At 38.2% G+C, this 15,878-nt stretch overlaps 1 protein-coding gene and 1 non-coding gene across 2 annotated transcripts in view; one reads left to right on the forward strand and one right to left on the reverse strand.

The window, feature by feature from the left end:
* Window positions 1-15,878, forward strand: part of CRB1 (crumbs cell polarity complex component 1) — a 282,876-nt gene that overhangs the window by 233,291 nt on the left and 33,707 nt on the right. Inside the window, 3 exon segments of the mRNA XM_049858461.1 lie at window positions 5,180-6,092; window positions 9,421-9,543; window positions 13,727-13,853. Coding sequence (XP_049714418.1) covers window positions 5,180-6,092; window positions 9,421-9,543; window positions 13,727-13,853 — 1,163 coding nt within the window.
* LOC126061846 (U6 spliceosomal RNA) lies at window positions 2,832-2,937 on the reverse strand. Its single transcript, XR_007513900.1, has one exon. It is a non-coding gene; the product is annotated as a U6 spliceosomal RNA (small nuclear RNA).

The raw sequence follows: 15,878 nt of genomic DNA on the forward strand, positions 1-15,878 counted from the left end.
TTGTTGCAACCACTGCGTCAATCCATCAACTTGAAGGTCTTCCTCTTTTTTGCTGACCCTGTACTTTACCAAGCATGATGTCCTTCTCCAGGAAGTGATCTCCCCTGATAACACGTTCAAAAGTATGTGAGACAGATTCTCACTATCCTCACTTCAAGGGAGCATTCTAGCTGCACTTCTTCCAAGGCAGATTTGTTTGTTCTTCTGTCAATCCATGGTGTATTTAATATTCTTTGCCAACACCATTATTCAAAGGCATCAATTCTTCAGTTTTCTTTATTCATTTTCCAGCTTTCACATGCATATGAAATAATTGAAAATACCATGGCTTGGCTTACATTAGTCCTGAAAGTGACATCTTTGTTTTTTAACACTTTAAAGAAGTCTTTTGCAGCAGACTTGCCCAAAGCAATGTGTAGTTTGATTTCTTGACTGCTGCTTTCATGCAATGATTGTGGACCCAAGAAAAAAGAAATCCTTGACAAATTCAATATTTTCTCCAATTATCATGACGTTGCTTATTGATCCCATTGTGAAGAATTTTGCTTTCTTTATGCTCAGGTGCAATCCATACTGAAGGCTGTGGTCTTTAATCTTCATCAATAAGTGCTTCAAGTCCTCTTTACTTTCAGCCAAGCAAGGTTGTGTCATCCACACATTGCAGGTTGTTAATGAGTCTTCCTCTAATCCTGATGCCCCATTCTTCTTTATAGAGTCCTGTTTCTTGGATTATTTGCTCAGCATACAGATTGAATAAGCATGGTGAAAGGGTACAACTCTGACACACACCTTTCCTGAATTTATACCACAAGTATTCCCTTGTTCTGTTTGAACAGCTGCCTCTTGGTCTATGTACAGTTTCCTCATGAGCACAATTAAGTGTTCTGCAATTCCTGTTCTTCACAATGTTATCCATAATTTGTTATGATCCACACAGTTGAATGCCTTTGCGTAGTCAATAAACCCAGGTAAACATCTTTCTGGTATTTCTGTTTTCAGCCAAAATCCATCTGACATCAGCAATGATATTCCTCATTCCATGACCTTTTCTGAATCAGGCTTGAACTTCTAGCAGTTCCTTGTAACTGCTTTTGAGTGATCATCAGCAAAATTTTACTTGTGTGTGATATTAATGATATTACTTGATAATTTCTGAATTCTGTTGGATCAACTTTCTTTGAAATGGGCATAAGTGTGGATCTCTCCCAGTTGTTTGGCCAGAAAGCTGTATTCCAAATTTCTTGACATAGACATGTGAGCACCTCCAGAGCCGCATCCTTTTCTTGGAACATCTCAACTGGTATTCTGTCAATTCCTGGACCTCTTTTTTTTTTTTTTTTTTTTGCCATTCCCTTCAGTGCAGGTTGGACTTTTTCTTTCAGTACCATTGATTCTTGCTCATGTGTTACATCTTGAAATAGATGAACATCAACCAATTTTTTGACACAGTGACTCTGTGTGTTTCTTCCATCTTTTTTTTTTTGATGCTTCCTGCATCGTTCAATATTTTCCCCGTAGAAACCATCAATAATGCAACTCGAGGCTTTAATTTCTTTCTTCAGTACTTTCAGCTCGCGAAAAGCCAAGTGTGATCTTCCCTTTCTGTTTTCTAACTCCAAGTCTTCGCACATTTCCTTGTAACACTTTACTTTGTCTTCTCAAGCTGCCCTTTGATATTGTCCATTCTGCTCTTTTACTTCATTTATTCCATTCGCTTTAGCTACTCTACCTTCAAGAACAAGTTTCAGAGTCTCTTCTGACATTCATTTTGGACTATTCTTTCTTCCCTCTTTTTTTAATGACCTTTTGATTTCTTCATGTAAGATGTCCTTGATGTCTTCCCACAACTCATCTGGTCTGTCATTAGTGTTCAATGCATCGAATCTACTCTTGAGATGGTCTGTAAATTCAAGTGGGATATACTCAGGGTCGTATTTTGGCTGTCATGAACTTGCTCTAGTTTTCAACTTCAACTTGAACTTACATACAAGCAGGTGATGGTCTGTTCCAGTTTTCCCCTGGCCTTATTCTGACTGATGATATTGAGATTTTCCATCCTCTCTTTTCAGAGGTGTAGTCAATTTGATTCTTGTGTTTTCTATCCAGTGAGGTCCACATATATAGTCACCATTTTTGTTGGTGAAAAAAGGTATTTGCAATGAACAAGCCATTGGTCTTGCAAAATTCTATCACTCAGTCTCTGGCATTGTTCCCATCACCAAGGCCATATTTTTAAACTCTCAGTCCTTCTTCTTTGTTTCCAACTTTCACATTCCAATGCATCTTGATTGCATGTTTGACCAACTTCACACTGCAGAAGTTGGTAAAAATCTTCTATTTCCTCATTTTTGGCCTCAGTAGTTGGTGTATAAACTTGAATAATAGTTACATTAACAGGTCTTCCATGTAAGCATATGGATATCATCCTGTAACTGTCAGTATTACACTTCAGGATGGATCTTGAAATGTTATTTTTGACAATGATTGTGATGTCTTTCCTCTTTAATTTGTCATTCTCAACATAGTAGACCATGTGATTGCCTGGTTCAAACTACTCAGTACCAGTCAATTTCAGCTCAGTAACACCTGGGATAGCAATCCTTATGCAGCCCGTTTCATTTTTGACAACTTCTAATATTCCTAGCCATTATAAAAAAACAAAAAGAAAAAACAAAAGCCCGTTACCGTCAAGTCAATTCTGACTCATAGCGATTCTATAGGACAGAGTAGAACTGCTCCATAAGGTTTCCAGCGAGAGGCTGGTGTATTGAAATTGCCAACTTTAGAGTTAGCAGGCATAGCTCTTAACCACTACGCTACTAGGGCTCAAAAAAAATATGGAATGCTTCACAAATTTGCATGTCATCCTTGAGCAGGGGCCATGCTAATCTTCTCTTATCATTCTAATTTTAGTACATGTGCTGCCGAAGCAAGCACTATCAGCCTTTATTAGAGGAGAGCAAATCGAAACTATGACGAGATACCATCTCACCCCGACATAATAGGCACTAATCAAAAAAACAGAAAATAACAAATGTTAGAGAGGTTGTGGGGAGATTGGAACACTTATGCCCTGCTGCTGGGAATGTACAAAGGTACAATCACTACAGAAAATGATATGGCGCCTACTTAAAAATCTAGAACTAGAAATACCATATGATCCAGCAATCCCACTCCCAGGAATATATCCTAGAGAAATAAGAGCCATCACACAAGTAGACATATGCACACCCATGTTCATTGCAGCATTATTAACAATAGCAAAAATATGGAAACAACCTAAGTGCCCACCAGGAGACGAATGGATAAACAAATTGTGGATACATAATCACAACTCCATGATGATAAAGAAACATGATGAATCCTCAAAACATCTCACAACATAGATGAATCTGTAGGGCATTATGCTAAGTGAAATAAGTCAGTCACAAAAGGACAAATATGATATGAGACCACTATTTATGAAAACCCAAGAAAAGGCTTACACACAGGAAAAAAAAAACACTCTTTGATGATTATGAGGGGTGGGGGGAGGGAAAATCACTAACTAGATAGTAGGCAAGTGTTAACTTTGGTGAAGGGAAAGGCAATACACAATATAGGGGAAGTCAGTACAACTTTATCAACGCAAAGTCATGGAAGCTTCCTAGACACATCCAAACACCTTGAGGGACCAAGTTACTGGGGCTGAGGGCTGAGATCATGATCTCAGGGGACATCTAGGCCAATTGGTGTAACATAGTTCATAAAGAAAATGTTCTACATCTTATTTTGGTGAGTAGTGTCTGGGGGTCTTAAAGGACTGTGAGCGGCCACCTAAGATACATCTGCTGGCCCCATGCAGTCTGGAGCAAAAGAGAATGAAGTAAATCAAAGGCACAAGGAAAATACAAGTTCAAAGGGCTAATGGACCACCTGAATCATAGCCTCCACCATCCTGAGCCCAGAAGAAATAGATGGTGCCCAGCTACCACCACCGATGGCCCAGGCAGAGGAGGAAAAAAATGTAAAACAAAATTCAAATTCACAAAAAAAGTCCTGGCTTACTGGTCTTACGGAGACTGGATGAACTCTTGAGACTATGGCTCCCAGACATCCTGCTAACCCAGAACCAAAGCTGCTCCCAAAGTCTACCTTCAGCCAAAGATTAGACAGGCCTATAAAACAAACAATAACACACGTGAAGAGCATGCTTCTTAGTTCAGTCAAGTATTTGAGAGTAAATGGGCAACACCAGCATAAAAGCAGACGAGAAGACTGGAAGGGACAGGGAAGCTGGACGAATAGACATGGGAAGCCCAGGGTGTAAGGGGAAAGGGGGAGAGTGCTGACACATTGCAGGGATTGCAATCAATGTCACAAAACAATTTGTGTGTAAATTTTTTAATGAGAAGCTAATTTGAGCTGTAAACTTTCACCTAAAGCACAATAAAATAAAATGTGAATTAATGATCTTGTAGAATGGGAAGAACACTTTAGTAGAAAGTATAATATCATTGCCCAAAAGTGTGGTGCGCATATACACTATGTGAGCATAAATTTAAAGTGAGAGCAATTCATATGGTTGCCTATTTTTCTCCAGCCACATGCAGCTACTTGAGTGTAGGTAGAGTTGATAGACTGGCACATGATTGGAGTTTTGCCTGGTAAGTAAATCAGTCATTTTGGAATCCTGCTTTTGATTGCTTACTGGTCAGCTTGATCTGTAGCCAAACTCTACTGTTAATTTGCTCTGTCACCCTAGCCAGATTTATGACTTCCTTGTGCTTAATTTCTTTATGTGTAAAATGTTTAGTATTTTGTTTGTGAGAGCGTCTACAAGATAAGTACTGTTTTGCCTTAGGATTTCAATGGAAAAGAAATGTATGGTTTGGGTTTTGGTATCAGACCAACCAGATTTGGTATTCTGACTTTATCATTTGTTAGCCACGTGACCATGAGCAAATGACTTAACTTCTATAAATCTCAGTTTCTTCCTCTGTAGAGTGGGGATAGTCATAGTCATAATAATACCTGTATACAAGGGTTCTGTATTAGAAATAATGTAAAAGCAACTAGCGCAGCGCCTAACGTGTACATGATGGTCATTAGTATGATGATAGTTATGCTTAATAAAGGTAATTAGTCCAACATTTCAGTTTGAATAAATTCATCGATTAGTATTGCCTTCTCTCTTTAGGTATCGCAAATGCTGTCTTTAATGGACAAAGCAGTGAAATATTATTCAGGAGCAATGGGAATATTACCAGAGAACTCACCAACATGACATTTGGTTTCAGAACAAGAGATGCAAATGTTACAATATTACATGCAGAAAAAAAACCTGAATTTCTTAATGTGGGCATTCAAGACTCAAGATTATTATTTCAACTGCAAAGTGGCAACAGTTTTTATATGCTGAGCCTGACAAGTTTGCAGCCAGTAAATGATGGCACTTGGCACCAAGTGACTCTTTCCATGACAGACCCACTGGCCCAGTCCTCCAAGTGGCAAATGCAAGTGGACAAACAAACACCATTTGTGACCAGTGCAGTTGCTACTGGAAACCTCAACTTTTTGAAGGCTGATACAGACATTTATGTTGGTAACCGAACTTTGGACAAGATGAATGGCTTGCAAGGGTGTCTAAGTACAATAGAAATCGGTGGTATTTATCTCTCTTATTCTGAAAATGTTCATGGTTTCACTAATAAACCCCAGGAAGAGCAGTTTCTCAAAATCTCTACAAATTCGGTGGTTACTGGTTGTTTAGAGCTAAATGCCTGCAACTCCAATCCATGTTTGCATGGCGGAAATTGTGAAGATATCTACAGCTCTTATCATTGCACCTGTCCCTTGGGATGGTCAGGGACACACTGTGAACTCAGCATTGATGAATGCTTTTCAAACCCCTGTATCCATGGTAACTGCTCCGACAGAGTTGCAGCCTACCACTGCACTTGTGAGCCTGGATACACAGGCGTGAACTGTGAAGTGGAGATAGACAATTGTCAAAGTCACCAATGTGCAAATGGGGCCACCTGCATCAATGAAACTAATGGCTATTCTTGCCTCTGTTTGGGAAATTTTACAGGAAAATTTTGCAGGTGAGCATAAAATCCGTATGAAGTTTGGACTTTAGTTTAGAGCTATGCTCTGTATTTTCCATGTCTAATTGAAAAGCTCTCTCTTCAAGGTATGTAAATACAGGCTGTGCTGAACACAGTTTAGCACAGTTGGTCCCGTAAAGACAGGATCTCACTAGCTAGAATGTTCTACATGTAAGAATGGGAGTGTCTTGAGGAGGCTGCCAAGCAAAATGTTTTCTCAGTCATCTTTGTTAAAATGTATCTCATGAACTATAGCCCCAGAGTCTGACAATCTTAATGTCTTGGGGCTGGGGGGCAGAGGGGGGGAGAGGGGAGAAATGGGAGAGGAGGAAGATTACCAATAGATGCAAAAAGCTGAATTTTAGTATTCTTAGGGAAGGCATGACTCTTACCATTAAAATGATGCTTGGGTTATTTCAGACAGGTAAATACTGTAAAATCCTGGAAAGACTTCTTTAAAGTATGACTTCAAAACCATAAAATCATGACACTCATACAAATATGGAATAAATATGTGTTGAGGATTTTATTTAACCATTAATTAAAGAGGGACACAGTAAGATACAAAAACTATTTCAAAGGGCAATCTAAAGAACAAGAACGAGAAAATGAATTTGCTAATATATGAGAAACTATCCTATCCTTTTTTTTTTTTATCCTATAGGGCAACAAAATCAATGTTTGGAATCATATTTTCTACAATGTAAAAATCAATGTATCACTATGGGCAAATTAATTTACATTTCTTTGTACAAGATTAATTTGCATTAATATAATATTTCAACTTAGAGTTGAAAAATAGCTTAGTAAAGAAAATCTGAGATGCACGCCCCTAAAAAATCTCAGAGGATCTGCTATGTAGCACCCAGCATTCTACTGAAAGAACACTCAGCGATTTCTTTTACCCATTTTCAAAGTCTTCCATAATTTTTCCTAAAACTAAAAAACAGTATATTAGTTTCAGTAACCACCTTCATTTTGTATCATATAAAAGGACAAGAGTGAATATGTTCCTTCTAAGTCACGTTGGAAACCCTGGTGGCATAGTGGTTAAGTGCTACGGCTGCTAACCAAAAGACCGGCAGTTTGAACCCATGAAAAACTCCTTATAAACTCTATGGGGCAGTTTACTCTGTCCTATAGTGTCACTATGAGTCGGAATCGACTTCACAGCAATGGTCACTTGCTTCTATATTTCCATATAAGTCAAAGTCATTATTGTTTTCATAATTCTTATAAAATACTGCCTAAAATTTACAACGCAATGAAATTATTATGGGGAGATGAACAAGTTATTATTAACAAGTAATATATTTCAGGGCTTTAACAGTGTGTTGGCAGTCTGCAGATTTTACACTAATTCAAAAGTGGTTCCTTAATTGGATGAATCTCCTAGCAAACATAACATGTGGCCACACCTAGAAGAAATTACACATATCTCCATGAATTTGTTATGGATTGAATTATGTCCCCCCAAAATGTGTGTCAGCTTGGCTAGGCCATGATTCCCACTATTATGTGGTTGTCCTCCATTTTGTGATCTGATGCAATTTTCCTGTGTGTTGTCAATCCTAATCGCTGCCTGTGGTTAATGAGGCAAGGTTAGGTTATGTTAAAGAGGATTAAGGTGGGATGCAATACCCTTACCCAAGTCACAGCCCTGATCCTGTGAAAGGGGAATCTCCCTGGGGTGTGGCCTACATCACTTTTTATCTTACAAGAGATAAAAGGAGCAAGAAGGGAGCAGAGAGATAAAGAACTCATACTACAAAGAAAGAAGTACCAGGAGTGGAGCCTGTCCTTTGGACTAGGGTCCCCGTGCTGAGAACCCCTAGACCAGGGGAGCTTCCCAGGGATGACAAGGACCTTCCCATTGAGCTGACAGAGACAGAAAGTCTTCCCTGGACCTGGCACCCTGAATTAGGACTTCTAGCGTCCAAAACTGTGAAAGAATAAATTTTTGTTTGTTAATGCCATCCACTTGTGCTGTTTCTGTTATAGCAGTACTAGATGACTTAGACATACTTATCGTTATTAAGAGCCTACCAAGGCAAGGAATAGTGTTAGGTACTAAAGATTGGCATTCCAGTAAAAAGCTACTTTCCATGTGTTAACTAACTCTTTTGTCAACAGGTGAACTGCCAGATTAAAGCAAGAGAAATTCAGGATCAAAACGAGTTGTATGGCCATGCTGACTTTGAATAAGTTAAATAAACATATTTGACCTGGAAGGAGCTAATTCTAAGGGTATTTTTTTCAGCCTAATTCATCAAAGTCAAGTTCTCAAAGACCAAAGCTCTCAAAAGTACCTTCTAAAGAGTTTCAAGAATCGTTTACTAAGCCTAAGTTTGTATACAAAGCTTCACATTTGCGTTGCTAAATTGACCTCTTTCAAAGCTAGTTGACATTTTGGGCTCTTACTGAGAAGTCTTTATTATATTTTCCCTTTTAAGCAGAATTGATTAGGGGTCTTGCCAGAAGAGACACACTTTACCATCAGATAGGCTAGTTCCCCACATATTAGCTGCAGCGCACAGAACAGGACAAAATCCAATCATCTAATATTTCTCGAATTTCTTGGACGCTTATCAGATGCCTTGCACATACACAATGGACCAAAACACTTGAGCGACACCCTCAATATCTTTGCAAACATCTGTCCCTTCCTTGTCTGGGTAACTTCTAGCAATTTGTTCTGCCTTTTATAAGGATTCCTTAGCATATAGAGCTTTGTTGTTGTACAAGAGAGCCACTCACTGAATTCGTGTGCAGTTACCACTGAGCTCTATGTACAAACTTCCTGGACAACATTTGGCTTGCATTCTGCTAAGCTATGAGTTATTAGACAGGGAGCAGCAAGTCTTGGCAGGGCAACTGGAGTTCAGCTCCGAAAGCCAACAGAGAAATCACATGAGTGCTTGAGTACCAGAGTGCTGTCCTTGCTTTCCTGGCTTTATAGAGATGCAATTTTCCTATGGCCCTTGTTGATTTATTAGCAAAGCAGCAGCAAATCTAACTATAGCAAGCTCTTTTCCAACCCTAAATTTATTGCCACCCCACAGCAGGGATCTTATCTCACGAATGAAAAGTGTAGAAATGGAAGATGGATAGCCAGGCTTCTCACAGCACCCTGCAGCAAGGACTTTTTACTGGAGAAAGTGATTCCTATGTCATGTGGCACAGTTAAGCATTTGTAGCTCAGCCAACCTGAGTTCTTCATTAGGTTGGCATTGTCTACAGACATGAACTTTTCAAAAAAAAAATTTTCTTTCTTGAATGAAATGAACAAAATGAACAGCTGTGGCTGTTATGCTTCTCTCTCCTGACGTACCAGATTACCTTCAACAGACTGTGGGAATGAGAAGATGAATTTCACTTGCTACCATGGAGGCAACTGCACAGAGATCCAGGGTGATTTAAAATGTATGTGCCGGCCAGGTTTCACAGGAGAATGGTGAGTCGCATCAGAACTTTATGTAAGAGAAGTCTGGGCTAAAGAACAGTGGGATTACTCCAGGTTCTTTTTCTCCTCGAACTTTTCATCTCAGTGCCCATAGAAAAACCTGTGCTGAAATGTAGGTCCAGACAGAGTCAAACAATAAAAAAAGAAGAAAAATTACAGTAGGGGTCAAAGTAAAAACATTTTATTAGCCAAGACTTCAAATAAATAGGGAAATATGATTTTGAGAAATGTATAATGTGATGTTTCTCTTTTTTTGGAAGTACTTCTGGATTCATGTTTCTTTCCCATTAACTGATACACGATGCCCCTGTGAGTAGTGTCAAAGTAAAATAAAATACACCTGAAGGATTGCTCCATAAGGTTACCCAGAACCCTAAAAATACGTGCATCCTTTCCACAGGATTCTACCTTTCCCAGAGAAACCCTTTAAATCTTCTTCACCTAGCGCAGGGATTGTTAGCATGGAGCTGGTCAATGCCTTCAGTCAATCTGCCACTGCTGAAAATACAGGCAAATCTGGGCGTATGTTTGACTGGCTGGAGATGGAGTGATGGGTAGAAAATGTGTATATTCTGTAGCTTTTATCAGGTTCTCAAAGGGATCTATGCTTCCAAAATGGTTGCTAAGGAGGAACATTTAGGGTGTATAAACAGAGAGTAAATAGTTAACCATTTGCTAAACCCTTATAGTTCTATAAAAATTGCTCTATTATTTCCATTTTACATATGTGTAAACTGAGGCCACGAGGTTAAGTGACAGATTAGGTGCCAGTCCAAACATATGCTGCAATACTGGCTCCTTTCAGAACCTCTACTTACTTATCTGATGTGCTGGTATAGCTGTATAATTAAATCTTTGCTCCTCTGTCTCATATACTAGCCAGGGTGAGATATACTACCTCTGATCCAGCTTCCTACATCGAACAGTTTAAACACGTTTGATGAAGAGGGTTTGACTGAATTCATTTTTCCAAGAGTAGTAGTTAATAGAGTGATGGGTAGATTTGTCTTCCATGACAATTACAAAACCAAAAACCAGTCTGGATTATTTTGACTTTTCTATGCTTCAGCTGGCTGTCCTGGCTCACACACATACAGATCTTTTATCATTTTTAAAAAGCAACAGGCAAGCTAGGGCACACCTATATTTTACCTTTCTAACATTCAGTGGTCCTCGGGTGGTACAAATCGTTAAGTGTTCAACTACTAACCAAAAGGTTGGTGGTTTGGACCTGCCCAGAGGCGTCTCAGAAGAAAGGTGCCTGGCAATTTGCTTCCAAGAGATCACAGTCTTGAAAAAACCCTATGGAGCGCAGTTCTTCTCTTAAACGCATGGGGTCTCCGTAAGTCAGAATCACCTTGGTGGCAACTGGTAACATTCAATGTCAAGTCTAGTCCTTGCTCTCACAGTCTACCTTCTGTGATTGGTAATGAGTGGCACAGGCAGCACAAGCATGTATGTGCGTGGAAGGAAATAGCCTGAAACCACCCTCCTACTTTGCATTGCACCAACTTAGGTCTTGCGCCATATTAACCCAGAGACTATTCAGTTGGCCTCCAATTCCATATACCTCAAAAATATTGCAAGTATTTCCTTGTTCTGATTCTTGAACAACTCTTTAGCGACCTTGAAGTGCTGGCTGCCTCTTTGCTCAATATCAGATTTTCTGTTTGATGGCACAATGCTCAGAACTCACCCAGAGCCTTGGATGATCTTTCTCTGCTATTCGCTTATAGACCCTATTTACAAAAAATGTTTCCCTTTTCCTCCAATGTTAATTCATTAAAAAAAAAAAAAAAAACCTGGCATTTAAATCAAATTATTGTTTTGAAACATGGTAAGACAAGGTAGCTCAGAGTTTTTTTTCCTCTTCCAGGAGGCTTTTTACCTGGATAAACTCCTCTGCTGCAAACAGGTTTCTAAAACAGTGAACTCGAGTTCAATAGAGGCTGCATTTTTAAAGTCCTTAACCATCATTAGTTAATGTGTTGGATGCTAATGGATTTATTTATTTTGACTTTCCATCTACTAATTAACCTCTAATGAAAGCTTCAATGGTGCTTATAGTGAATGGGGATGTGTACTGTACTGTGTAGTTCGAAAGAAAGAATGTAGCTAGAGGAAGACTAAGAAATATGGGGCTATCTCCCAAGGTCTAGAAGACTGTGACTTCCATAATGCCCAAGCATGTTGAAAAGCTGTCCTCTAATAAATTGCCTTCTCCCCTGCCTGATTAAACCGCCAACATTCTAGTGTCATCCTGGCAGGTCGTGAATGATGGATGGTGTGAACACTCTGGCCCACCCAGGACAGAGTGCTTGGCAGGCTCCTGAGAGTTGTCAAGTTTGCTAAGATCTAATCAGAGAAGCCTCCTTCCAGTCCAGGAGCCTAAGCCAAAAAAGGAAAACAAAATGTCTCAGCTATGCTTGCTATCCAGCAGGATAAGGGGCTGTTTTTCTTGGAAGAAATCTTTCTTCCTTTATACCTTGGGCTGACCCTGTCCCACCAACTCATCCCCTTTCATTTCAAGCCTAGTCATTAGTCTATGATCCATGTATGCAAGTTTTACTTTTTGGGAGCTGGAGGAGTGAACAGGGGAAAATAAAAACATTGTTTACACGAAACTTCAACATTATAATCTGCTCTGTAGAGTTTCTTGGAGTTAAGATTTTACATAAATTTCTCAAGTGAAAATAGATGCCTTAGTTACTACTGTATCCCAAGACCTAGCAAAATGTTTGGCAGATAGTAAATTAACTAAACCCATTGCCATTGAGTCGGTTCCGATTCATGGTGATCCTATGTGTTAAAGATTAGAACTGCTTCATATGGTTTTCTTGGCTGTAAGCTTTACAGAAGGAGCTCTGGTGGCACAGTGGTTAAGCACGTGGCCGCTAATTGAAAGATCGGCTGTTTGAACCCACCAGCCACTCAGTGGGAGAAAGATGTGGCAGTATGCTTCCATGAAGATTTACAACCTTGGAAACCCTATGGCAGTTCTACTCTGTCCCATAGAGTTATTATGAGTTGAAGTGGATTCGATGGCACACAATAACAACAATCTTTATGGAAGCAGATAACTAGGCTTTTCTTCCTTGATGTCACTAGGTGGTTCAAACCACCAACCTTCAGGTTAGTAACTGAGTGCAAACTACTTGTACCACTCGTGGTCCTTCTTGGCAAATACCTTTGCCATCGAGTTGATTCCAACTCATAGCTACCCTATATGACACAGAGTTTCCAAGCACTGGCTGATGGATTAGAACTGCCGAGCTTTTGGTTAGCAGCCGAGCTCTTCACTACCATGCCTACCAGGGCTCTTGGCACATGGTAGGTACTAAATAAGTATTGAATGAGTGATTGGTGAACTAATCAATGAATATACAGAACAAGTTGTCAGCAGGAAAACAGGTGAAAAAAAAAAAAAAAAGACAGTATCCCAGGGAAGAAGAAATCATCGATGTACCTTAGAATCAATGTTGATTGTTTTGGAAAACGTGACTTTTAAAGGTCATCCTGCCTGAACATTCAAATATTATGCTTAGCTCAATATTGGAACAAATTTATTAGCAAGTTAAATCTTCTAACCATCTTCTTTTGCTTTTTGTTAAAAAAAAAAAAAAAAAAAAGGAAATCACCAAGTAACATAAATCAAAACCTCCCAAATAAGGCAAATATCTTTTGTTTGCCTTTGGTGGGCTTTTTTACTTAGCCTGAGAGCGCTGATGCATTAGAATCCTGAAGACCTGATTGCACCAGGTCTATTCTCCAACTCTCGCCTGTTATACCGCCTCATTCTCAGCATTCATGGTTCCCATGTGCCTCTAGTGAACTGAACTTTTATAAGGTGGCAAATCCACTAATGTTCTTGAGGGAGAAACTCATTTAAGCATGGCCCAGTTTTCTCTTGGTTTCTGAATATTTGCACCTGTTTTCTCATTCTAATGAACTGTGTGTGCGTGTGTATAAATTATTCCATTAAAGCCAAACTTTGTTAAAAAATGAATTATAAGGAACACCTTTCACACTCTTAAGTATATATAAGTTGTGTGGGATTTATTAGAAAAAATTGTGCTGTTTTGGGTAGATTCAGGACAATTTTTTTCTTTCCCCATTTCACAGCCAACTTATTCAACAGGGTGCTGGGTTTCTGTTGTTTCTGTTTACTTTCAAGGTGTGAAAAGGACATTGATGAGTGTGCCTCTGATCCGTGCTTCCATGGAGGCCGGTGCCAGGACTTAGTCAACAAATTCCAGTGCCTCTGTGATGTCGCCTTTGCTGGCGAGCGTTGTGAGGTAGATGTAAGTGGCCTTTCCTTTTATGTCTCTCTCTTAGTCTGGCAGAATCTCTTTCAGGTTCTTTCTTACCTCATTCTGCGCATGAATGATGAGCCAGTTGTTGAGTGGGGTGAACAGGAAGATTATTAACATACATTAGAACATGCCCGAATTTCAAAGCCATTGAAATTCAAGAAATGCCATGACTCATTTTAGATCTCTAAAAAAGAAAATAAAAACCATCTTGAGAATTAAACCAAATAAGTTTAAGAACTATTTAAGCATATCACGAGCACTTCATGTATATATAAAATATTTTCCTATTTTAGCCTTAAATGTGAGAAAAAGTTATTAATGTAACCAGAAATATCATTGAGAGTATGTAGTGCAAGTATATTATCATTTTAAAAGCCTCCATATTTAAAAGATCACAGCAATGAGAAAAGATTTTCTCCCCAATTTCATTTTGTACTTATTTTACATTGTAAGTTGCCTTCATTCACTCTAATTCTATTGTCTTTTATGTTCTCCTGTTCTCATCTATTATTCATGACATGACAATTTGAAAATTACTGATTAAACTGTTTTTATATCCATCTATGCTTTCATAAAAATCTACTCAAATGAAGTGTTGCCAGTTCTCTGATATGTGATAAATATATAAGAAAAAGCAGGAAATCAAGCCCCTAAAAATGTAATAAGAGAATTATCTGATATAATTGGTATCAATACTTAAAATTATACCTCCCCAGTATTATTTCTGATTCCATAAAAATTCTTTCTTACCACAAAAAAGAGAAACCCTTTTTTATTTCTTTTTCCTGCAATACTTCTTTCTCTCTTCCACACAAGTAGAATAATTTTTTTGTTGATCACTTACAAATGCATGAATTTGTTGACTTTTCTGTCAATATGGACTGATTTCAGTTGCTTCTCAATGCATATTTAATATAAAATAAATATTGTAGTATATGCATGCATCAAAAAGCATGTATTTTTAAAACTTTAATTATCTTAGAGGCATGGTTTTATAAAATTTGCAGGTAAATTTATCCTCTTCAACTATCTTTGTGAAAAAATTATAAAAATACAGTATAATAGTCAAAATGTATTTATGGTTTACAATTTTCTAATAAACAATGAATCTACAAAGTAAATTAATTAATAAGTTATACAAACAATATATTCCTACTTCTATAAAATAGTAATTGGGAAAAAACTTTTATTACTAATAATTTTGTTACTTCCACTGGCATGTTACTTATACTCCATATCTTTGAGTGAGTGTACCCTTCCAAAGGAGACATTATTTGTGTGCATTAAAAGGAAAATAGTTGGATATTCTGAATTAATTTAGAAAGAAACTAAAATAAGAATGGTCCACCAAATATCATTTTGTGCATGTGTCTATGTCTTTAGGAACTGCCCTGGTTTGAAAATGTGAAGATAATTTATCCATTGGATAATAACCAATACTCATTTAGTCCCAACAGTTTTGAGAAAATGGTTTTTCTGTGCAAATGACCAAGGTCAACCTAAATTTACCATTCAAAACAAACAGAAGAACAAAACACTATATTATAAAAGCAAAGGAAAATATATTCAATTTATTTTTAAATAGTAATAAAAGATTTCATGTAACAAATCCATATCCTGTGGCATATTGGCAGTCATTTCAAACCGGCAAGCAACTAATTTTGAAGTTTTTGCTTCAAGCTTGCCCATTTCCGTCACACCCAAGACAACACCATGTGTCATACCGCTGTTTCTGATGATCTGGTTCGAAGTTAGATTTTGTGACCAGAGACTAAAGGAAAACATTCCCATTAACATTTACATTCACGGGTATTTTAAGTATGCATTAAGCAGATTATAGCCAAATACAATTGCACAGTGCTCACATTTATTCCTTTCTAGACGTATCTATAGTCATATACTTACAGGGCATATGTTCCCTACAAAATATAGTTAAGAAATCTTCACTCACAATCTCTCTCTCTGCGTATACTTCTGATGCCTCTGTTGTCACTGTAATTGTAAACTGCTTTT

Source organism: Elephas maximus, chromosome 18, assembly GCF_024166365.1.
Source record: "Elephas maximus indicus isolate mEleMax1 chromosome 18, mEleMax1 primary haplotype, whole genome shotgun sequence".
Classification (NCBI taxonomy): Eukaryota; Metazoa; Chordata; class Mammalia; order Proboscidea; family Elephantidae; genus Elephas; species Elephas maximus.